At 43.8% G+C, this 24488-nt stretch overlaps 1 protein-coding gene across 1 annotated transcript in view; it reads right to left on the bottom strand.

The window, feature by feature from the left end:
* LOC145396553 (teneurin-m-like) overlaps positions 1–24488 on the bottom strand; it is a 1418848-nt gene that overhangs the window by 1121066 nt on the left and 273294 nt on the right. Inside the window, exons 17-18 of the mRNA XM_080269929.1 lie at positions 23755–23897; positions 14626–14838 (exon numbers count right to left, since the gene is read on the bottom strand). Of these exons, the coding sequence (XP_080126055.1) occupies positions 14626–14838; positions 23755–23897 (356 nt within the window). The remainder of the gene's footprint in view (positions 1–14625; positions 14839–23754; positions 23898–24488) is intronic.

Below are 24488 nucleotides of genomic sequence, written 5' to 3' on the forward strand. Positions count from 1 at the left end.
TATCTCTCCACCTTCTCCTTAGCCTACCATGCCTCCTCCCTCCTTCAAATTCGCTCAGATATACCTTCTCCACCACTCTATTGTTATCCATTCTCTCCACATGACCATACCATCTCAGTACACTCTCTTCAATTCTGGTGTCCACCGACTTCCTCACTCTGCATCTTTCACGAATCACATTATTTCGTATCCTATCCACCCTCTCTACTCCCATCTCCACTGCTCTTACTCTTGACTTTTCATTTTCATGCCACATCATAGTCTCACATCCATATGTTAACCCGTCACGTCCCGAGGTTTTCCGCACCTCTGACATCCCCCAGTCCCGAGGTATTTTTGAAATTTTTTTTTTTCGGCTAAAACCTTCGCTTTTGGTGAGAAACATCGAAAATTCATAGAGAAATCGCTCACCTGAGGTTTAAAATACCCAATCCAGGTAGGAGTTCCTCCTTACCTGACTGGGTTTTCTAACATGCTGGCACCAAAGAAAACGAGTTCTATGGGAGGGTAACTATTTTATCCACTCATAAACGGTATTTATTTATTTACTTGGTACGAATGTATATGTAGTATGACAGTACAGTAATCACTCCAATATCCGGATCAATACAGCCATCGGTAGGTTCGGATATTGGTTTTGTCCGGATATTGGGCCCCAGCTTATGGACTTGTACTTACGGACCCTAACACAGAGAAACACCTATACAACTCCCTCCGGACATGCATAGCACCTATTTAACACCCAAATCACACCAATAAGGCACATAAATGACTGAAATAAATGCAATAGACACATAAAATGTGGGTTTAGAAGTATGTTCATACATTAATAAACATTCTGGTACTTATGGACTCTAACCGAACCTAACCTAACCGAACCTAACCGAACTCTGAAAAACACATTCCTACTGCACATGCATGAGGTAAGTTTAGTATGGAAAGAAGTACAGTATGACACTTTCTGGTAAGTATAGTATGGGAAAAAATACAATATGAAACATTCTGGTAAATATAGTATGGAAAATAGTACAACATGAAACATTTTGGCTACTTACAGCAAGTCCCTGGCCACCTCGATGAATAACCGCCTCCTCTCGGACTCTGACAGTAAGAACGATTTCCTGAAGCACTTGCACTACACTCTTCCTGAAGTCTTGCACTGAACTTAGTCACTAACACACAGAAGTCCGTTCTTTTCACAGTGTTCACTTTAGTCCAAATAATGTTCCATTAAATTTAAGTGTTGTACATTAACTTTTCCCAAGTTTTTTTAAGTTTCCAAAGCCAAAACAAAGAAGGTTAGTTACGTTAAATTTCTTTTCTACTTAGTCTTTTCTCCCAACTTGAAAACCTTAACACAACACACCGTTTTTTTCACTGCACAACACTCAAAATTCCCGTGTGGTCTAGTGGAAAAGTTCTTGCTGTTTATTCACTGTCAGAGCCCGAGAGTATCACTGGCAGGCGTCCAAGGGGTGCATCGGTGGGTAGTGGTGATGGCGTACCGACTACAGAAGACTCTGAAGACAGCCGCAAACTCACGTCGAGCGGTGACTCCACTGTAGCTGATGTGCTGGGCTGTGGCTCGGAGCATGAGGGCCTGTCTTGGGGAGGCAACGGAGTGGAACCAGGGCTTGGCACAGCGGGGGTCACGGGCCTGAAAAAACTGTCAATCGTTGACTGACGCAAGGACCGACGATTCTGGCGATTGATGATGCGCTGCCGGAAAGCACGCACTTCCTCCACGAGTCCCAAGGGCCCCATCTCCCTGTCGCAGTCCGGGTGTTCCAGGTAGTCTAGACGAACTCTAGATGTTCCCGGAGTGCGCTCAGCTTGGGGATGGCTGGAGTAGTGTCCTGCTGGGCGAGTCTGCATCATCATCGCTCTTCGTCGGAATCTTCAAGTTCGGGACTGACACCAGCAACCGAAGACGCGATCTCGATATCAGACAACGTCTGATACCCAGGATCGCCTCGTCGTCCAACCACTCACGAACATCGTCCACATCAACATCGTCGCCGTGCGTACGTAGCCGTGCATGGAAGTCATCCACGTCAAACCCTAGGAAATCGTACTCCACATCTGTTCCGAGAAGCAGACGAGACCAACCATTTTCAAGAGTTTTCACAGGGACTTCCTTCCATGCACTAGCCCAGTTGTACAGCGCAGACTTGATGTTGTAGCGGCGAAGGTTTTCCAAAGTCCGCTTGCCTCGAGTGTCACGTCCTTCCCTGCGCTCGTCCTCGTCCTCGAGAACCACCATCACCTCGTCCAGGAACTTCCGACGGTACAGGCGCTTTGTTGCCACGATCACTCCTTGGTCCATTGGTTGAATGAGAGCAGTCGTATTAGGTGGCAGAAACATGCACCCTAATACGGCCATTCTCAGCAACCAAGTCCTTGTCGCACGGGTGGGCAGGTGCATTGTCGAGGAGAAGGAGAGCCTTTACCTGGTCGCGAGGAATTCCCAGTGTCTGCCTGGTAATGTATGACCTCCTTGACGAAGTGATGGTGAAACCAGTCTTTGAAAATCACAGCTGTGAACCATGCTTTCAAAGAATGGTACCATACGACAGGAAGGACATCCATCACCCCACGAAGGCACCGAGGCTGCTTTGCACGGCCAACAATAACGGGCTTAAGCCGGTGCATGCCGTTAGCATTGGCACAACACAAAGCAGATATCCGTTCCTTAGAAAGCTTGCGGCCAGGTACACGCTTCTCCGTCTCATCGACGAGAGTGTTCGTTGGCACCGCGCGATAGAATAGGCCAGTTTCGTCAGCGTTATAGACTTGACCGAGAGTGAGGCCCTCCCTGTCGATCAAGCCTTTCACCTTGTGCCGAAACTCGTCCACTCCATCCTCGTTAGCGTCCAATGCTTCGCCATGTGCTTTACGGTTAGTAAGGCCATGTCGCAACTTGAACGCGAAGAGCCAACCCTTGGATGCCTTGAAGTCTAGGGCGTCGTGAAGCCTTGCCAACTTCTCAGCAGCAGCCTTCAGCTCCGTTCCACGTACCATCACACCAGCTGCACGTTGCTGTCGATACCAAATCAACGTGGAGCGGTCGATCTCTGCATACTTGGGAGTAAACATAACCTTCCTCTCCACGTTGCGTTTGCTTCTCGACGAGAAGTCAGCCGTGTACTGCATGAGCTTGTCTCGGGAATGCTTGATATCAAACAAAGTCGACCGGGCCAGGTTGAACTCGCGGAGAATGCGAGAGGAAGACCAACCCGCATCAACCTTCTCCAATATCTCCCGTTTCTTCTCCAGAGTCAACACCACTCTCTTCCTTTTCTCAGGAGGCGGGGCCATCATCACACACACTAAGAGTAGGGCAGAGAGCAGCAGGAGGCCTTGCAGCAAGTACGGCACCACCACAAAAGCGAGCACGTGGGCAGCCATGACGAAGAGTGTAGGTCTTGTCGCGGTGAGAGACAGGCGGGAAGTGGGGAGGATGCAGCGGCGCTCTATCGGACGTCGGAGGAATGACGAACCAAAACAATGCTCTCATGCGGCGCGCGCGGCAAGTTCAAATTACGGACGGCAAAAAATCGATTTTTTTTCCATTTTTTTTGGATTTTCGGACCATTTTGGGAATGTTTGATCCCAGGACGATAAGGTTCGGTTAGTGGGGATGTTCGGTTATTGGGCGTCCGGATATTAGAGGGATTACTGTATATTGGTTTTCAAGCAGTAATAAAGGCATTATAAGCATTGTTTCACTCACTAACTAATCACCATACCTGACCTTTTTTTGCCACATTACCTGATCATTATTTCTGGCTGTTTCTTCTTCTAATGCTATGTAAACATTGTCCTCCACATTGTCATCGATTGGGGAATCACTCTGGCCCTGAATATCTTTACTAGCCAGGTCATTGGTAACAGGTCCATTGCCGAGACAATGGCGTGAGGGGGGGAGGGGGGAGGTTATGCGGTGTAAGGCATTGTCCCTGCTTAGCATCTCGTAGAGGAATAGAGGAAGGTGTCCCGTGTATACATACGAAAAATCACACGCGAAAATTCAAAATTGTACGAATTAGGGACTTTGCAATTGCACGACTTACTGGTACGTCGCCGGGACTGGCAAATGCAAATCGTTGCAACGTACCCATACGTTGACGGGATGGGATGGGCCGGGTTAAAGTTGGCACTAACACTCCTTCATGTAAGCCTCGTGCAGCTGCAACACTCAAGCCTCTGTTTCTTATCAAGGCCTTCATTGCACCAGCTACTTTTCTTCCTTGCGTCACTCTACTTTCAACTACTTTTGCACATTTTCCTCTCTTTTCTATCACTGTACCCAGGTATTTGAACTCTCTCGCCAATTCCAGCCTCTCTCCATTCACTGCTACATTGCACTGGGAGTCATCTTCTCCCTCAATAACCATCACCTTACTCTTTTCTACATTTACTCTCAAGGAATGACGCTTACAGACATCAGCAAAACTCTGCACTAGCCTACCAACCGGTACTTGCAAGCAGTATTGCATCATCAGCATACAACAAATTTGAGATATTCCATCCATCACCATTCATTACCAATGCCATCCCTCTCTCCATTACTCGTGTTTTCACTTCTCTCATCACCCCATCTATATATACATTGAACAACCATGGGGACATCACACAACCCTGTCACACGCCCACACTGGTTGTGAACCATTCACTTAGATGCCCATTAACCCTGACACATGCTTCACTACCATCATAAAAACTTTTGATGGCACCTAACAGTTTACCCTCTATATCGTACATGCGCAAAACTTTCCACAATCCTTCTCTGTCCACTTTGTCATATGCTTTTTCCAGATCCATGAATGCCATAAACACCTTATGGTCCTTCTCACAACCCTTCTCTACTATCTGTCTCACTGCAAATATTTGGTCCACACATCCTCTGCCACTCCTAAAGCCACCCTGTTCATCACTCACTAGGACTTATGATATCTCTCTTACTTTTCCTATAATAATTCTTCCATATACCTTCCCTACTACACTCAGTAAGCTTATGCCACGATCATTCTTACATTCACTTCGTTCACCTTTATTTTTGTACAGGGGTACAATCACAGCCTTTTTCCACTCTGCAGGCACAGTTTCACTCATCCATGCCTTCTTACATATCTCCAACAAGCACTTCATTCCATTCTTTCCACTACACTTAAGCATCTCTGCATACACCTCATCAACTCCAGCTGCTTTCCCATTTTTCAGCCGCTTCACAGCACTCTTCACCTGTGCGAGTGTCACGTCTCCTGGCACTGCATTCCTTTTCTGCACATCCCCAAAACCAATCATGTTTACAGCTGCTCTGCTCTCTCTCTCTCTCCCCATTCATCAGGCTTTCAAAATATTCTTTCCATCTGGTCCTTACTTCATCTCCATGGGTTAATAATCTACCACCTGCATCACCATCCCATTTCTTACCGCTTTCACATCTACATTTCCGCACCTCTTTCCAGAATAACTTTCTATTTTCAGAGTAGTTCGCATTCATTTTTCTTCCTAGATCCTCATTTACCTACTTCTTTTTCCTCTTAACTAGTCTCTTTACGTACTTCTTGCTCTCAACATATTCAGTTCTTATTTCAACTGAACCCCTATCTTGTAACCACTTTAGCTACTTCTTCCTCTTTTCCTCCACCGCTCTCTTTACCTCCTCATCCCACATGCTGTACCTTTCTTCTTTGTTGTTACTCTTGCCATACCACGTACTGTTTTAGCATTCCTAACTAAGCAATCCCTATACACATTCCACAGTCTGTCCAGATCCATTTCATTCCAATTCAGTAATTCTAACTCGTCATCTACTTTGGTCCTGTATTCATCTGCCATTTCTTTGATCCTCAGCTTCTCAACTTTCAGTCTTTCTCCCTGATTGCTTCTCTCTCTCCTGATCCTCCTCACTCCTTTCAGCTTGATCTTGCATACCACAATCATATGATCTGACAGACCTCCACATCGTCCTCTCACAGCCCTCGTATCAGCAACCATTCCCATCACCAACCTCTCTATGTGCATGAAATCAATCAGGGTTCTTTCAACACGATCCCCGTTCCCTCTATACCATGTATATTTATGTGCATCTCTGTGTTTGAAATACGAGTTACAAATGCACAACCTCCTCTCCTGACACATATCCTTTAGTCTTTTCCCATTATCATTTTCTCCTGGTACTCCATAGCAACCCATTATGTCATCCTCAGGACCAGTACCTACACTTCCATTCATAACCCCCATCACAATCACTTTATAGCTCCTGGGCATTTCTCCCACTACTTTAAGCAACGTTGGGTCTGGTTAGTACTTGGATGGGTGACCGCCTGGGAACACCAGATGCTGTTGGCATCCCTACGTCAAGTGGGGTTGGTGGAGGATTAGTGCCCCTCCCTGTAAAACAATTAACTCTAAGCCCTTGGCCACCCTGTCTGGGATACATGGCATCTGGCAATGATGATGATGATGATGACTTCACCCAGCTCATCCCAAAACCTGTCTTTCGCTCTCTCACTCCTGTCCTCACATGGTGCATATGCTACAATTCCTGCCACTTTCACCTTCTCAAACTTGAACTTGACATACATACATCTCGAGCTAACACATTTGTAGTCTCTCATTCCCCACTGCCACACCTCATTCATCAACAAAGCAACTCCTTCCTTGCATCTTCCTCGCCCATTCATTCCCGATTTTACACATTTCACCCCCTCCCACTCCTCCACTTCACATCCTTTCATCTTCATTTCACACAATGCCATCACAGCATATCTCGCACTCTTGAACACATTCACCACTTCCACCCTCTTGCTCTCCTTATTCACACCTCTCACATTCCACATGGCCACGCGAGTCTGCCCATTTGATTGGGGCCCGGGGCAGGTATTGGGCCCTCCGAGTCTCTCTCTCTCTCTGTATATATATACACACTCAAACCTCGATCTGAGGGACCTCCATTTAAGGGATTTTGGATTTAAGGGACTCCATATTCCACCTGACAGACGGACAAGACCATAAAAAAATGATACATAATGTCAAGGTTATACACATTAATATATTTCTTTTTACAGTACCCATAAAATAATATTCATAATCATATAAATTAGTAAGATAAGTGAAACAGCCATCGCATTTCATAATAAGATTGTCTTTTTATGTGGTAAAACATTGGACATTTTCAAATAAGGGACAAGTTGATTCCCCATTTAGTCCCTTAAATCGAGGTTTGAATATATACACACACACACACACACACATATATATATATATATATATATATCTATATATATATATCTATATACATATATATATATATAGATATATATATATATATATATATATATATATATCTATCTATATATATATATATATATATATATATATGTGTGTGTGTGTGTGTTCTTACCTAATTGTTCTTACCTAATTGTATCTTTACAGGAATGAGTCAAGCTCGTACTGTCCCGTGTCTTAAACCATATTTATCGTACATATCCTTAAATTTGTGAATTGTTTTGGCACACACTATTTCATTCGGTAGTGCATTCCATTGATCAATTGCTCTGTTTGGGAAACTGACTTTCCTTACGTCTTTATCACCTCTCTTCTTATGCAGTTTTTTGCAGTGTCCTCTTTCTGATGCTTCTCTATGTGTTAAGTAATCATTTATGTCTATTTTCTCCTTCCCTGATATGCACTTATATAGCATTATCATGTCACCTCTTTTCCTTCGCTCCTGTAGTGTTCGTAGATTCAGTTTATTTAGTCTTTCTTCGTAGCTTAGGTCCCTTAAGCTTGGTATCCATCTTGTAGCGGCCCTTTGAACTTTTTCAATCTTGTCTATGTGCTTTTTGAGATGAGGACTCCAGACTACTGATGCATATTCCAGGGTTGGTCTAAAGAATGATGTTATTATCCTTCTTAGCATGTCTTCATTTATGTATGTGAATGCTATTCTCATATTTGCAAGCAGTGTATACATGTTCCGTACCTTCTTGCTGATGTGGTCAGCCAGAAATAGTCTGTTATTGATAATCACACCTAGGTCTTTCTCTCTTTCTGATGTGTATAGGGTTTTATTTCCTAACTTATAATCCCAATCAGGTCTTTTTCCACTTTTACCAAACTTGATTACATGACACTTGTCCACATTGAATTCCATTTGCCAAGTACTACTCCATTCATGAAATTTATTTAATTCTCCTTGTAGCTCTTTACAAGAGTCTGTGTTAGTAATTCTCCTTTGTATTTTTGCATCATCTGCAAACATATTCAGATAGCTCTCATTTCCAGTGTTACTGTTTATATCATTTATATACACTAAAAACATGATTGGTGCCAGCACTGAACTCTGTGGTAATCCACTAATCACTTTTTTCCATGATGAGTAGTTTCCTCTTAGTACTGTTCTCATTTCTCTTTTTATGAGAAAGTCTTGCATCCAACAAAACAGTTTGCCTCGAATTCCTCCTTGATGGTACAGTTTCCATAAAAGTCTTTGGTGTGGTACAGTACTGTGTCAAATGCTTTCTTGATATCTAAATAGATACTGTCCACCCATCCTTCCCTTTCCTGTACTGTGTTTGTTACTCTGTCATAGTAGCTCAGCAGATTAGTAACACATGATTTTCCTTTTCTGAAACCAAACTGTCTTTCTGTTATCATACTGTGTTCTTCTAGATGGTTTACCCAAGCTTTTCTTATAAGCTTTTCTAATACCTTGCTTACAACACTGGTCAGTGATACTGGTCGGTAGTTGAGTGGATTTTGTCTATTTCCTTTCTTGAATAAGGGGACAATATTTGCTTTCTTCCAAATATCAGGTAGTTTACCTTGACTCAAGGATTTCTTGAAAATTAAAAATAATGGTTTACTTAACTCCTTTGCACATTCTCGTAGTAAACAACATGAAATTTCATCAGGACCACTTGCTTTTCCTCTGTCTAATCTACTTAACTCCTCCTGTATTACTTTTTCTGCTATTTGTATATCTGGTAGTATGTGTGGACATGCATGTTCCACATAGTCCCTCTCAAAATTTTTTCTTCTGTAAAAACTAATTGGAAATTCTTATTTAGTGCTTCACAAATATCCTCTTGTGTATAAGTGATTCCCTCATCTGTAACTGATTGTATTATATCTTTTACTTTGTTTTTGCTTCTGATATAGCTGTAAAACAGCTTTGGTTGATCACTACTTTTATTTATTATATCCTCCTCAAACTGTTTTTAGGCTTCCCTCCTTATTCTTGCATAATTGTTTCTTGCCTGTTTGTAATTATTATACGCCCTTTCACTATTATGTCTTCTGTATCTATTCCACAACAAATCTCTTCTTTCTTTTGATTTTTTACATTCTGTATTGAACCATTTCTGTATTTTCTTATCTGCTTCTTTGTGCTGTGGGATGTACTTCTGGACTCCTATTTCATAAAATTCACAGAATTTTTTATATACAGCATTTAAATCTTGTCCTCTAAGCTCATTTTCCCAATCAACTTCTAAGAAATACTTCTTTAGGTCTTGATAATTTCCCTTCTTATAGTTTAGGCTCTTTTTGTAACTGTCATTGCTGTTTACTATGTCATATGCTATCCTGAAGTTATAATTTAGTACAGTAGTGCACCAACTTTCGCTACAGCAGGATTCGCGGAATCCACTTTCGCGGCATGCACCAATTATTCCCTAACTTCCACTTTCGCTTGAAAAAAATCAATTTTCACGCACAAATTTTGGGTTTGGGACAATATTTTGAACTTTGAATTTCCTGCACCGCCCGCCCGCAACCCACCGCCATCTTGAATGACGTCATGTCAACACTCCGTCCACCCATTCCCGCCATTGTGTACGAGCGTGCTAGCTCCATTGTGTTGGATTCTCACGGTTCAATGGCTCTTATCACACGCTACCTGCAAAAGACTAAGGAAATAACGGAGGTGGAAGTACCATTGGAAGCCGAGGGGGCAGCCGACCATGGTGCTATCCCTACTGACAGTGCCACAGAGGAGCTTAACCTGAATGAAGATTTCGATGGATTTGTTCAAGAGAACCTAGCACAAAGGGAAATTCAGCACAGAGTGGAAGTGTTGCATCAAGTTGCATCTGAGGAGGCAGGGAGAGAGAGTGGTAGCGAGGCAGCAAGAGGTGGCGCCAATACGTCTGGCGTGGCTAAATAAGCCCGCCACGCGCCTCGGATACTTACCCCCAACATCCATTAAACACCTCAACCTGGCCTCTGTGGTATGTTTCTCCTCATATAATGTGTACTGTACAGTTTTTATTGTTTGTATTACACAATGCAATGTACAATAGAGATTTGATGTACTGTATTGCAAGTGAAAATGAAAATCTGATGTTACTTGAAAGCAGTGATAAGAAACAGGGAAGTGAGCATGGAAGTGAAAAAGTTACTACATGACAGTATTGTGATACCAACTCTAACGTACGGAAGTGAAGCTTGGACACTGTTGGAAGGACACAAGTCAAGAGTGAGAGCAGTGGAAATGAGTTATTTAAGAGGAGCCTGTGGAGTCACGTGGAGAGACAGGCTGACGAATGAGGATATAAAGGAGCGTTGTGGTGTGGATGTGGATGTGATAGGAAGCGTTATGAGGAACACACTGAGGTGGTTTGGCCATGTGGAGAGGATGGAGGGTGAAAGACTGACGAAGAGAGTGTATGTGAGTGAGGTGGAGGGGGGAAGAGGGAGGGGGAGGCCGAGGATGAGACGGAGGGATGGGGTGGAGAGGTATATGAGAGAGGGGGGTGTGAGTTGGGAGCAGGGCAGTGAAATGGCGGGGGACAGGGCGACTTGTTTGTGGCCACCCCAAACGGGATTGAGGCGTCTGGCAATAGATAGATAGATAAACTTTAGGATAACCGGGAACCAATTAGCCTTTTTGCCATAAAGACAATGCCCCAACTTTCGCTAATTCCACTTTCGCGCATTATTTTTGGACCCAATTAGGCGCGAAAATTGGTGCCCCACTGTACTGCATGATCGCTTTTGCCGAGTGGAGGGTGATATATTAAACTGTCAACATCATTTTCTTGCCTAGTAAATATTAGATCTAGCACTGAAGGTACATCGTCCTCTTTTTCTGGTGGTTTCCCTCACATGTTGCGTTAGGAAGAACTCTTGTACGAGATCCAGGAGCTTTTGGTCCCAACAGCTTTCTTGGCTAATTATATCTAGAGTATTCCAATTTATATTTGTATTGAAATCCCCAATTAGTATAATTCTTTCTGATTTCTCTTCCATTTTATGTAGTAATGATCTTAAACTCTGAATTGCACTCTCTGCCAGGTCCTCATATTCATCTCTTTCCCATGTGTTTGATCTCGGTGGCATGTACAAATTGGCTACAATTACTTTACCTTCAGATGTGTTGATCTCTACTGCAATCAGTTCTACTTGTGATGGTATATCTAGTTTTATTTCATTGACTTTTAGATTTTTCTTAGTTAATATTATAATTCCTCCACCTTTTTTTAAATTTCTGTCTCTTCTCCATATATTGTATTCCTCTAAGTTTAGTATGTCATTGGATATCCCTGGTGTTAATTTTGTTTCAGTTAGGCATATTATTTGTGGTTCATTTTCTCTGACATAATCATTCATCTCTGGTAATTTAGATACCATTCCATCCACATTTGAGTACATCAACTTTATCTTCTTGTTTATATACTTGTCATGACATGGTTCTACTACCTTCCTCCTTTTTATTCCATCCTGTTTGTGTACCACTTTCGTACCTGCAATCCTATTACTTTGTAAAAAAAACTTCTTCTTCTCCTCTTCCGATCTTCCCTCATTTTTTGTTTTTGCTTCCTCCCTTTTCTCTTTCAGTAATTCCAGTTCCTCTTGTGTTAGGCATCTTTTTATCCATACATTTTTGAACTCTTTTTCCATAAGATTCTTTGCATTTTTAGTATCTCTTCCACAGTGTTTACACTCTGGAAAGTCACCTTTAGAGGTCTTGTCTTGCTTTTCTCATATTTCCCTAACCTTTTGTGTTCCTCTATGTCTTTACTACAGATTTCCTCTGATACTTCCTTCAGTAAGCTCATTATATTTGCCATCTCCTTTTTGTCTCTTGTGATCTTGTTTTTTAGACCTTCCTCTTCTATACCAGTGATTACTATAGATTTGTTTATATCTACTGAATCTCTGACTAACTTTGGATTGTTTTGGATTATTCTTTTCACTTCCTTTTTAATGCGGTAGGTGGTGGCGACCATCATCCACTCACTTGATGTAGTGCTGCCTACTTCTTCCTTAGCCTTTATCATTCTTTTTCTGTGCCTGCCCTCCTCTCTTCCTATTTCTCCCATCTTTTCTGTCACTACTTATTGCTTTTCTTTCCATTACAGGTGGCTTTACATTGAGTGACAAGCCAAATGGTTTCCTGTAAGCCAAGAAACCATTTACAACGCTGGGTGGTAACCATATAACCAAACCATACGCGCTCCCTACGTGTCAAATGGGTTGGTGGAGGGTTAGTGCCCCTCCCTGTAAAACAAATAACTCAGAGTCAAATGGCCACCCCGTACAGGATTATGGCGTCTGGCAATAGATAGATAGATAGATTTAATGCTTTTTTCCTCCACCCTTGTTTCTAAGTCTTTCTTTACTTTCACCATTTCAGCATACGTGGTTTCCACATCATTTTTGTAGCTTTGCACAGCTTCATTCACCTGTGTTATCTTCTCCTCAATATCACTGCTCTGGTCAATAAGACTGCTTACATGCCTAATTGTCTCTGTGTCATTTTTTAAATCTTCCATAACACTCTCGTGATTGACTACTGTACTTGCCATTTCACTCACTTTCTTCCTAAGTGTACTCAATTCCACTGTTGGTTCACTGATGGTTGTGTCTTTCTTATTAGCCTCCCTTCCTAGTTTTTCTATTTCTTCCTTTTGCAAGTGCATCTGCTTCTTTATTTCATCAATTCCATTTTTGAAAGCCATTTCTAGTTTGTTTACGGTACACGTTCAACCAGTCTATTGTGAGTCTCCACTTCAACCAGTTCTTGGTAGAAATCATCATTTTGCTTTTTACTTTTATCCCTTTTCTTTTCCAAAGTTGCTTTACTAAAGTATGTATCCATTTTGCAATAATAAAAGTGCGAAGTATATACTTACAATCCCCGTGTTGTTGTAGTCTAAACAAACCTCAGATGTGTCTATGTGTGTGTACTGTAATTCTTCTCCCATTACTCTACCTTTCTGAGTGCTTTTCTTATCGTTACTCTTCCTAGTTCTAATCTCAAATCTATCATCTTACTATCCATACATACTTACTGTCCATGAGGACACAATAATCATATACAGCCCTTCCAATTAATTACTCTTTTCTTCCCTGCTCTAACTTCTTCCTCCTCCTCTTCCTTTGCTCTTTTGTAATAATACATGTGTGCATCATAATATGCAACACTCGTATCTAATCCATCTTATTAACTCACCCATATTTCTGTGACTCAAACACAGCAGCAGAAAATTGTCTGGGGTATGCTGGCATAGAACAGTTATGCTGACCGGGAGAGGATCTGAGTGCTTTTATAAAGCTGTTTGTCAGTAAAAAGCTATATACCATGAACAAGGCAAAAATGTCACTACAAATCAAGTTTTGGCACCCTCATCCGAGATGAACAATACACACATCTTAGTACCTATCGTTCACGATGTCATACTGTATCATACATAATATGCATAAATTAAATTTTCAGATACTGCACGGTTGAGCTCAGACACTCGCGGTGCAGAGGCTTCAATCATCATTCTTTGCAGATATGGAGGAATGTTTAACACTTAAGTCTGACCTCCCTGAAGAAGTTGTTCCGGGTCACTCAGTCTGTCAGACTGATGATGGCTTACAGAAACTCATAACTGTTGTCATATCCTACACAGTTTACCACTCACTGTACCATGCATTTGTGAATTCAGCTGTACCTCTTTTGACTTGGTGAGATTCGTGTACATATCGGCGGGACAGCCGAGTCTGAGGTGGTCACTTTACGTAATGAAAGTTGCTTTCTGGGTGTTGTAGGCGTGATGGCCCTTTTTACTAAGCGATCTGTTATGTCTGCTACATAATATTATACTTTGTTATATGATCTTAGTACCGACATAACTTCCATCAGTAACATACATGAGGATACAAAAGTATACTATGAAAAAAATAAATAAATAATGCTGAGGAAAAGGTGCTATAAAGTCTCCTGTGGAACAAAGAATATGACTAAAGTGTGTCAATACAGGTATTTATATCCGTAACTGTACTGCGCCTACCTAGGCCTGGTGAGCTTCATCCGGGTATCGGTGAGGTTGGCTAGTGCGAGATGGCCTTGTTTTTTTCTAATGAACTGTTTCAATATAATGTATGGTTGCAGTTGTACGCGATGAAACCGGGCAAGTTGTACGTGATGAAACCGGGCAAGTTCCACAACTTTAATATTAAGCTGTGGAAGCATGAAATTCAATAAACCATAGTTATGAGGAAGAAACGAATCTCCTTGGTTATTTGTCAAATCAGCCCTCCAATCCAACTACAATTGGACAAAACTGGGCTGAAAGGGATTAAGGATCTTCGTCATGTTAGTACAAAACTAATGCACTATACCTTGGCTTAGTGAGGTTCATCCATATATCTGTGGGGTCATTGAGTGTGAGGTGGAGGTTCCAGTAGCCGTATGGTGAGAGGTTGAACACAAGCAGCTGGTCCATGGTGAGGGCGGAGAAGGATGCGCCATCAGGGGGTGCCGTCTGGCTGGGGCGGCTGCGTGTTCGTCCACCTGAGGGTTGGTCCAGTACGGGGTCAGCCAGAGAAAACAGACTAGCAAATAGGAACATCTGAATGGAGATTCACATTACGGAGTAGAAAGCACTGCCTGAGTTTAGGGAAAAAAAAAAAAAAACTGACTTGGAGTGGGAAGAACTGACTGGGAGATTCACATTTTGGGAAGAACTGACTGAGAGATACGCATTAGATAGTGGAAATATCTGACTGGAAGTTGAGCGAATACTAACAGTGGAATGAACTGATTGGAATTAGCAAGAACTGATCAACTAGAACGTACTAACCGGTAAGAACTGACAGGATGTGGAATGAAATAAGTGAAAATAAAAAAAAAAACTGACTAAAAGTGGAAAATAGTGATTGAAAATAGAAATAACTGATTGTATGTGGAAATAACGGGCTGGGAGATTTAGACAGGAGTGGAAAAGAGCTAATATGGGAAACCAGAAAGAGACTTGGATCAAGGATTGGAAATAAGTAGCCTAATGAAGATAGCCTACTTCGGTTGTGATATACTGTAGGCTACTGTAATGCTGTGTTTTTAAGGCGACTTCTCGTCGTAAAAACACGAGCTACTGAAACGGGGTCCTCTTTCTAGACCGGATGTAAAGCACTAACAAAGGAACAGGACATAAAAACCAGACAGTATACCGTATCACATCTATTACCTAGGCCCTACTCATAACAGTGTACATACAATGATATTTAGTATATAGAGAAACAGAGATACAGGATTCCACTTGGCTTCACAGAATGATCATATATATTATCACTATTACACAGGGAGATCGCGGGTATTCTTTAATGTCACTTGGAAGGTAATTATGCAAATGGGGTTGTTCACTTTATATTATTGTATGGAATTCTTATGTCACTTCAGGGTAATATAAAACTGGGGTTGTTCACTTTAAGAATACCGAGATTGAGAGTCTGTTTCGAGGATATTACTATAATAGAGGTAGGGTGCGGATAGCGACACTCGACACTGTCACCTGGTCACGGAGACACGTAAACTTATCTTTCAACTCGCCCGCGCACCTACCTCTAGACTTACAGAAAACCCCCTGGTTCCTTGATGCGGGGAGGGACTAAATCATTTGACAAATTACACTTCTTACCCCGATGGCCTAGTTTCTAGTGGGCCACTGTTTAATATATTTTCTGTGTAAGCACTATCACTGTACTCTGGGTCACTGTCACTGTCACTGTCCTTCCCCTTGTTTCCTGGGTTTTACTAGTTCACAGTTTCACTTACTGTCAGGGAGGCTCACCTGTCTGGGGCCTCGACCTGAGGGGCGGCCCCTGTACTAGGGCCGTGCCGGTGGGGTGCAGGGAGGCCCTGTGGTCTGGGGGCCTCGACCTGATTGGTGGCCCTCGGGACTGGGGCCGAACAACCGGAGCAGTCGGGCCTGTTTCCTCTGCCTCCGGGGAGTGAGGGAGCCTGGATCGCCTTCATTGTAGACTGCGGCGGCGGGCCTGGGCGTCCTGGGACTGCGGGTGCTCAGGGGGTGAGGCGCCGTCAGGGCTGGACTGCAGAAGCGTCTCCTGTGGGGCTCCGGCAGGGTCAAGGAACTCCCGGGTGTGGGCGGTAGGTCCGATATCGGGCCTTGCCACCACTCTAGTGTCTCCTCCGGGCCTATATGCCCGGATGGCGACGAAGGGCTCCCCGAAGGGAAAGAGGCTAAAGGAAGACTCACGCTACTCGTGGCCCCTTGAGTGTGTCTGTAGGCCTGAGCCGGGGATCTCCTTCCCCTATTGTGCACCTTGGCTGCAGCCGTGAACTTGCCTGGCGTACGGGGGACACCTATAGGGTGATCGATGTCGCCCTTTTGCCGTGGCAAGGTACCGCCGGCGTGGTGTTCCTCCCATAGTAGGAGACAAGCCGGAGTGAGGGGCGCAGAGGCCACACTCTCTCCAATACGGACAGATCCTACCTGCAGGGAATTCTCTACCCTGGTACGTGCCCCGGCCGGAGCCGAGTGTCTGCCCATACGCAAGACGACTAACGTCCGTTGCGGCAAGGTACTGACCCCGGGACGCCGCTTCCGTAATTGGGTAGCGCTACACGTACGGTAGCAGGGTCTCTCTACCCTGGACCGTATTCTGGCCGTAGCCGAAGAGCAACTGGAGAGGGATGCACGAGGGCAACTCTCTCTCCTTAGTGTGTTACGGCCGGAGCCTGGGGTCACCTTCCCCTTTGCACACTCTGTTAGGCCGTAGCCTATGTCTGTCAATCTCTCTTTATTTAGGCCGTAGCCTTGGGCCTCCTGCCCTTGGGTCTCCTGCCCTAGAGGGTGTAACAAGACCGTCAATACGGTGTTACCTGGGACTGAATTAGCTTCAGTCCCACCCCTGGTCTGACGATCACTGCCCCGCCCGCACAGTAGTTCAGTTCCCCTGATCACCTGGGGTTGGGGCACTTGCGGGGAATAGGGGCTCAGGGCCGTGATGCCCTGATGACCCTCTTGCCCGGGGTCACTAACCTCACCGGTGTGTCCTCCTGGGGTGGTGGTGGGGTGGCGGCTCAGTGGTGGTGTGGGGGGTGGTGAGGTGGGAGGTCCTGCGGCGGGCACGGCGGGCATTTTAGCTACTAACTTGGAAACGGAGATTGGTGGGTTACGAACTAGAGATTAAGTATATTAGAGAATGAGAGTTTGTGATTTTTTTTTTTTTTTTTTTTTTTATGTGGGGCTAAGATGCGAATAAATGTGTTTGAATGGATGAGTAAATGGAGAGTGAGTCGTCCTGTCTCGGCTACCTCCCTTTCCTTGGGGGAAGCACCCTAGGTATATAGATAGATAGATAGATAGATAGTGTCCGACTCTGGGCATAGGCTTCACAGCCTGCATGGACCTCTACATGTCATCACTTCGGCGTTAACACCCACCGTCCATATTGAATACATGCTAGGGCTGTCTCAGGATTAGTGTGTGTGTGTGTGTGTGTGTGTGTGTGTGTGTGTGTGTGTGTGTGTGTGTGTGTGTGTGTGTGTGTGTGTTCTTACCTAATTGTTCTTTTACCTAATTATATCTTTACAGGAATGAGTCAAGCTCGTACTGTCCCGTGTCTTAAACCATATTTATCGTACATATCCTTAAATTTGTAAATTGTTTTGGCACACACTATTTCATTCGGTAGTGCATTCCATTGATCAATTGCTCTGTTTGGGAAACTGAATTTCCTTACGTCTTTATCACCTCTCTTCTTATGCAGTTTTTTGCAGTGTCCTCTTGCTGATGCTTCTCCATATGTTAAGTAATCATATATGTCTATTTTCTCCTTCCCTGATATGCACTTATATAGCATTATCATGTCACCTCTTTTCCTTCGCTCCTGTAGTGTTCGTAGATTCAGTTTATTTAGTCTTTCTTCGTAGCTTAGGTCCCTTAAGCTTGGTATCCATCTTGTAGCGGCCCTTTGAACTTTTTCAATCTTGTCTATGTGCTTTTTGAGATGAGGACTCCAGACTACTGATGCATATTCCAGGGTTGGTCTAATGAATGATGTTATTATCCTTCTTAGCATGTCTTCATTTATGTATGTGAATGCTATTCTCGTATTTGCAAGCAGTGTATACATGTTCCGTACCTTCTCGCTGATGTGGTCAGCCGGAGATAGTCTGTTAATGATAATCACACCTAGGTCTTTCTCTCTTTCTGATGTGTATAGGGTTTTATTTCCTAACTTATAATCCCAATCAGGTCTTTTTCCACTTTTACCAAACTTGATTACATGACACTTGTCCACATTGAATTCCATTTGCCATGTACTACTCCATTCATGAAATTTATTTAATTCTCCTTGTAGCTCTTTACAAGAGTCTGTGTTAGTAATTCTCCTTTGTATTTTTGCATCATCTGCAAACATATTCAGATAGCTCTCATTTACAGTGTTACTGTTTATATCATTTATATACACTAAAAACATGATTGGTGCCAGCACTGAACTCTGTGGTACTCCACTAGTCACTTTTTTCCATGATGAGTAGTTTCCTCTTAGTACTGTTCTCATTTCTCTTTTTATGAGAAAGTCTTGCATCCAACAAAACAGTTTGCCTTGAATTCCTCCTTGATGGTACAGTTTCCATAAAAGTCTTTGGTGTGGTACTGTGTCAAAAGCTTTCTTGAAATCTAAATATATACTGTCCACCCATCCTTCCCTTTCCTGTAGGCTATTGTGTTTGTTACTCTGTCATTGTAGCTCAACAGATTAGTAACACATGATTTTCCTTTTCTGAAACCAAACTGTCTTTCTGTTATCATACTGTGTTCTTCTAGATGGTTTACCCAAGCTTTTCTTATAAGCTTTTCTAATACCTTGCTTACAACACTGGTCAGTGATACTGGTCGGTAGTTGAGCGGATTTTGTCTATTTCCTTTCTTGAATAAGGGGACAATATTTGCTTTCTTCCAAATATCAGGGAGTTTACCTTGACTCAAGGATTTCTTGAAAATTAAAAATAATGGTTTACTTAACTCCTTTGCACATTCTCGTAGTACACATGAAATTTCATCAGGACCACTTGCTTTTCCTCTGTCTAATCTACTTACCTCCTCCTGTATTACTTTTTCTGCTATTTGTATATCTGGTAGTATGTGTGGACATGCATGTTCCACATAGTCCCTCTCAAAATTTTTTCTTCTGTAAAAACTAATTGGAAATTCTTATTTAGTGCTTCACAAATATCTTTCTCTTGTGTATAAGTGATTCCCTCGTCCGTAATGGATTGTATTATATCTTTTACTTTGGTTTTGCTTCTGATATAGCTGTAAAACAGCTTTGGTTGATCACTACTTTTATTTATTATATCCTCCTCAAAATGTTTTTGGGCTTAATATGCCCGCCGTGCCCGCCGCAGGACCTCCCACCTCACCACCCCCCACACCACCACCGAGCCGCCACCCCACCACCTCCCCAGGAGGACACACCGGTAAGGTTAGTGACCCCGGGCAAGAGGGTCATCAGGGCATCACGGCCCTGGGTCCCTATTCCCCGCAAGTGCCCCAACCCCAGGTGATCAGGGGAAGTGAACTACTGTGCGGGCGGAGCAGTGATCGACAGAATAGGGGTGGGACTGAAATAAATTCAGTCCCAGGTAACACCGTATTGACGGCTTTGTTACACCCTCTAGGGCAGGAGGCCCAAGGGCAAGAGGCCCAAGGCTACGGCCTAATAAAAAGTAAAGAGAGAAAGACGACCCTAGGCTGCGGCCTAATAGAGTGTGTAAAGGGGAAGGCGACCCCAGGCTCCGGCCTTAACACACCAGGGAGAGAGAGTTGCCTTAGTGCATCCCTTTCCTGCTGTTCTCCCCTTCAGGAGCAACATCCCGTGGATGGTCCCAAGCTGCAGCGTGTGGGTGACCCCGGTTGCCCGGCAGATGTTCCTGTGGGAGGTGATCGACTCTCGGCTATGGCCAGAATACGGATCAGGGTAAAGAGCCCCTGCTACCGTACGTGTAGCACTTCCCTATTACGGAAGCGACACCCCGTGGACTGTCCCAAGCAGCAGAGTGCGGGCGAACCAGTTCGCCCGGTAGTTGTCTTTTGTATGGGTAGACACTCGGCTCCGGCCGGGGCACGTACCAGGGTAGAGAATTCCCTGAAGGTAGATTCGATCCGTATTGGAGAGAGTGTGGCCTCTGTGCCCCTCCCTCCGGCTTGTCTCCTGCTACGGGAGCAACACCACGCCGGCGGTCCCAAGCCGCGGCGAAAGGGCGACCCCGATCACCCTATAGGTGTCCCCCGTACACCGGGCAAGTTCACGGCTACAGCCAAAGTGTGTAATAGGGGAAAGAGACCCCCGGCTCCGGCCTCCAGACACACCCGAGAGACCACGGGCAACGTGAGTCCTCCTCCAGCCTCTTTCCCTTCGGGGAGCCCTTCGTCGCCATCCTGGAATATAGCCCCGGAGGAGACACTAAAGTGGTGGCAAGGCCCGATATCGGGCTTACCGCCCACACCCGGGAGTTCCTTGTTCCTGCCGGAGCCCCGTAGGAGACGCTGCCGCGGTCCAGTCCTGACGGCGCCTCTCCCTCTTGGTGCCTGCAGCCCCAGGACGCCCAGGCTCGACTCCACAACCCACGACGAAGGTGATCCGGGCTCCCTCACTCCCCGGAGTCGGAAGAAACAGGCCCGATTGCTCCGGCTGTTCGGCCCCAGTCCTGAGGGCCACCTATCAGGTCGAGACCAAAGGGCCTCCCTGCACCCCACCGGCGCGGCCCTAAGACGAGGGCCGCCTCTCAAGTCGAGGCCCCCAGACAAGAGAGCCTCCCTGTACCCTAAAGTGTGACTAACAGTGACTATACCCAGGAAACAGAGGAAAACAGTGACAGTGACTCTGCAAGAAAACATAGTAAACCGTGGCCCATCAGAACTTAGTGCTACCAGGGCAGAAAGTGAACTTTGTGAATTATCTTAGTCCCTCCCCATATTAAGGAACCAGGGAGTTTTCTGTGAATCTCGAGGTAAGGGCGCGGGCAAGTCAAAAGCCAAGTGTACGTGTCTCCGTGACAAGGTGACAGTGTCGAGTGTCGCTATCCGCACCCTACCTCTTTTATAGTAATATCCGTAAACCAGACTCCCAACCTTGTGTATTCTTAAAGTGAACAATCCCATTTATATATTACCTCCAAGTGACATAAGAATCCTATTAAAGAACACTCACAATCTCCCTGTGTGATTATTGTATTGCATATGATTATTCTGTGAAGCCAAGTGTTAACTCTGTATCTCTGTGTCCCTGTATCTTAAATATCATTCTATGTGTATTGTTACGAGTAGGGTCTAGGTAATAGATGTGTTAAGGTATACTGCCTGGTTTTTATGTCCTGTTCCTTTGTTAGTGCTTTACTTCCGGTCTAGAAAGAGGACCCCGCTTCAGTAGCTAGTGTTTTTACGACGAGAAGTCGCCTTAAAAACACAGCATTACAGGGCTTCCCTCCTTATTCTTGTATAATCATTTCTTGCCTGTTTGTAATTATTAAACCAGTGTGTGTGTGTGTGTGTGTGTGTGTGTGTGTGTGTGTGTGTGTGTGCGCGCTTTGAATGATGATGTCTTTACTGATTGTCTGGTTATTTTAATTGTTATTCTGACTGGTTTACTTATTTATTAGCTACAAGTTTACTCATAGGCTTATTTATCTTTTTTATTGGATTACTATTTGATATTCTGATTGCTTTTCTCATTTATTACTTATTATTTTACGTACTGTTTTCTTTACTGTTTTACGTCTTGGTGTTGTAATTGGTATACCGTACTTATTGGTTTATTTACTGACGTAACTAGTGTAATTATAGATTTACTTTTAGTTCGCTTACAGATGTTCTAAATGGCTTGCTGGTTTAGTTTAAGCTTAATTTTTGGTTATTACTGATTTACTTATTCCAAATGGTTTACTTTTGGTGTACTTAGACATTCTGATTGGTTCACTTTTGGTTTACTTAGATATTCCAATTGGTTTATATTTTGGTTTACTTAGATATTCTGATTAAATAGTTAACCTTTTTGGTTTGTTGGTGGTTTATTTGGATATTCTGACTCGTTTACTTTTTGGTTTATTGTCGGAGAACGTGGATATGATCTGTTTTCTTTTTGGCTTAGTTCTACATAGATATTCATATGGGTATACTTTTTATTTATAATTGGTAGCCTATATTTTACCTATTTAATTGGTTTACCGTTTTAAGACAGGTTTATTTTATTGATTTACTTGCTGTTTTACTTACGTTCTCACTAGTTTATCTGTTGATTTACTAACTGGTTTGCTGATGGTCTGATTTACTTATTGAGTTATTTACTTGTTTACTGATGCCGGTTGGCTCGCTTATTGATTCATTTACTAGTTTACTTATGTGCCAATTGCTTTACTTATTGATCCAGTGACTGGTTTACTTACTATCTTTCATGGCCGGGACAACTTTAGTATGGCCTATTCATTTCTAGGCAACACCAGACGATTATATTCGAGTGAGTGAGCTACAGGAACCTGAGGGTGTTAGTAGTCACCAGTAACTCTCGCAGGTCGGGATAACTCTAGTATTCTACTCCGGCCAACACCAGATACTTATTTATGTAAGCTGAAGGTGAACCATTGGAGCCTGAGTGTTAATGCTGGTATAACTCTAGTATTTATTCCGGCTAACACCACACGATTTTACTCAGCTGAGACCAAGTCGTGGGAATCTGAGTGTTAACGTCCTGATTGCTGATCAATCCCTTCACTTCGATGACGTAGGATATTGTTTTTATTTCATTCTAGTTATCATCAGCCAATATTATTCAGTTTGGGAAGGATCTCCAGCACTGAAGGGAATAATGAAAGCTACAGTCACCTTTCCACTTACAGAAGTCTTCCCTTAGCTTAATGAAATGGTCTGGTAATTGCAAGAATAAGATATGATGCCGTTAATGGATTCAAGGAGTTTATGTCCTGACGATCTCAGATACATTCGTCTGGAGGTAGCATGATTATACTGAAACTAGAAGAGCCATGGTGTTTCCTGTCAGTCCCTCTTAGAAACGGTTAATTTAAGAACGAGGATCTGACAAAAGAGAGAGAGAGAGAGAGAGAGAGAGAGAGAGACGGATACTCTTGAGACATCTTCCTGCATCACACCATAGAGTATCAGACCCCACCACTATGCATATTGTGTTTTATATATATATATATATATATATATATATATATATATATATATATTTATCCATCCACCCATCGGTCTATTTTTACTCCCAAGTACAAATCCAGCTATCTGTCTGCAGACAAAGCCCACCAAAGCTCAACTCATCAGGTTAACAGACTAAAACTTACCAGAACTGAGTTTTAGAGAAACCTATATATCTCGCAAAGCACGCGTCCAAGAGTGGCGCCGACCCCCATCCAACACCAGTCCATGAGATTTAAACCTCCTCCACCCACTTGCCCAATCACCAACATTTCAAAACTTGCCTAACCTACAGTTCATGACAAAGAACCAGTTTTGCGGCACAACAGTATTGGCTGGCGTGTAGTGTAGGCCACCGGGCTGGTTGATGTAAGATAATCGGTATCCCAGTATCTCAGTGAGCAGTGGCACCTGTGTCTCAAGGCCTGACCCCTGGGTGGGTCTGACAAAAATCAGTGGCTTTGTACTGAAAAGGTTGATGGCAGTTTCTAACCCTTTCATGTACGAGACGTCTTGCTTAATCCAAATAAGATCGTCCAACGTCATCGTACTGAATGGTTAATGCCGTTGAGGCAAAATATTTAGGGGTGGGGAGAGGTGAGGCAATGAGCGAGAGGAGCATGGAAGAAGGATAGAGAAGTGAGGGAAAGGAAGGGGGAGTGGGTGGCAAAAGAGGAGTGGCAAAGGGAGGAAATGGAAGGAAGCAGGGAGGGGTGAGGAGGGAAGGAAAGGAGGAGGGGAACTGAAGTGGGAAGGGGAATCGGGAGAGAGAGAGAGAGAGAGGAGAGAGAGAGAGAGAGAGAGAAGTGAGGGGAGGAGGGAAGGGGAGGGGAGGGGAGGGATGGGGTAGGCTTATCTGAAATATGACTGACATTTATCGGCTGACACGGAAATTGTGCGTTGGACACCGCGGACATCGGGAGGGGGAGGGGGAGAGGGAAGAAAAGGAAGGGGAAAGAGTGAGGTAGAAGGGATAGAGAGGGACGGGGAGAGGAAAGGAGAAGACATCTAGGAGGGCAATCA

Source organism: Coenobita brevimanus, chromosome 38 (genome assembly GCF_032717465.1).
Source record: "Coenobita brevimanus isolate Jiangsu-jjx chromosome 38, ASM3271746v2, whole genome shotgun sequence".
Lineage (NCBI taxonomy): Eukaryota > Metazoa > Arthropoda > Malacostraca > Decapoda > Coenobitidae > Coenobita > Coenobita brevimanus.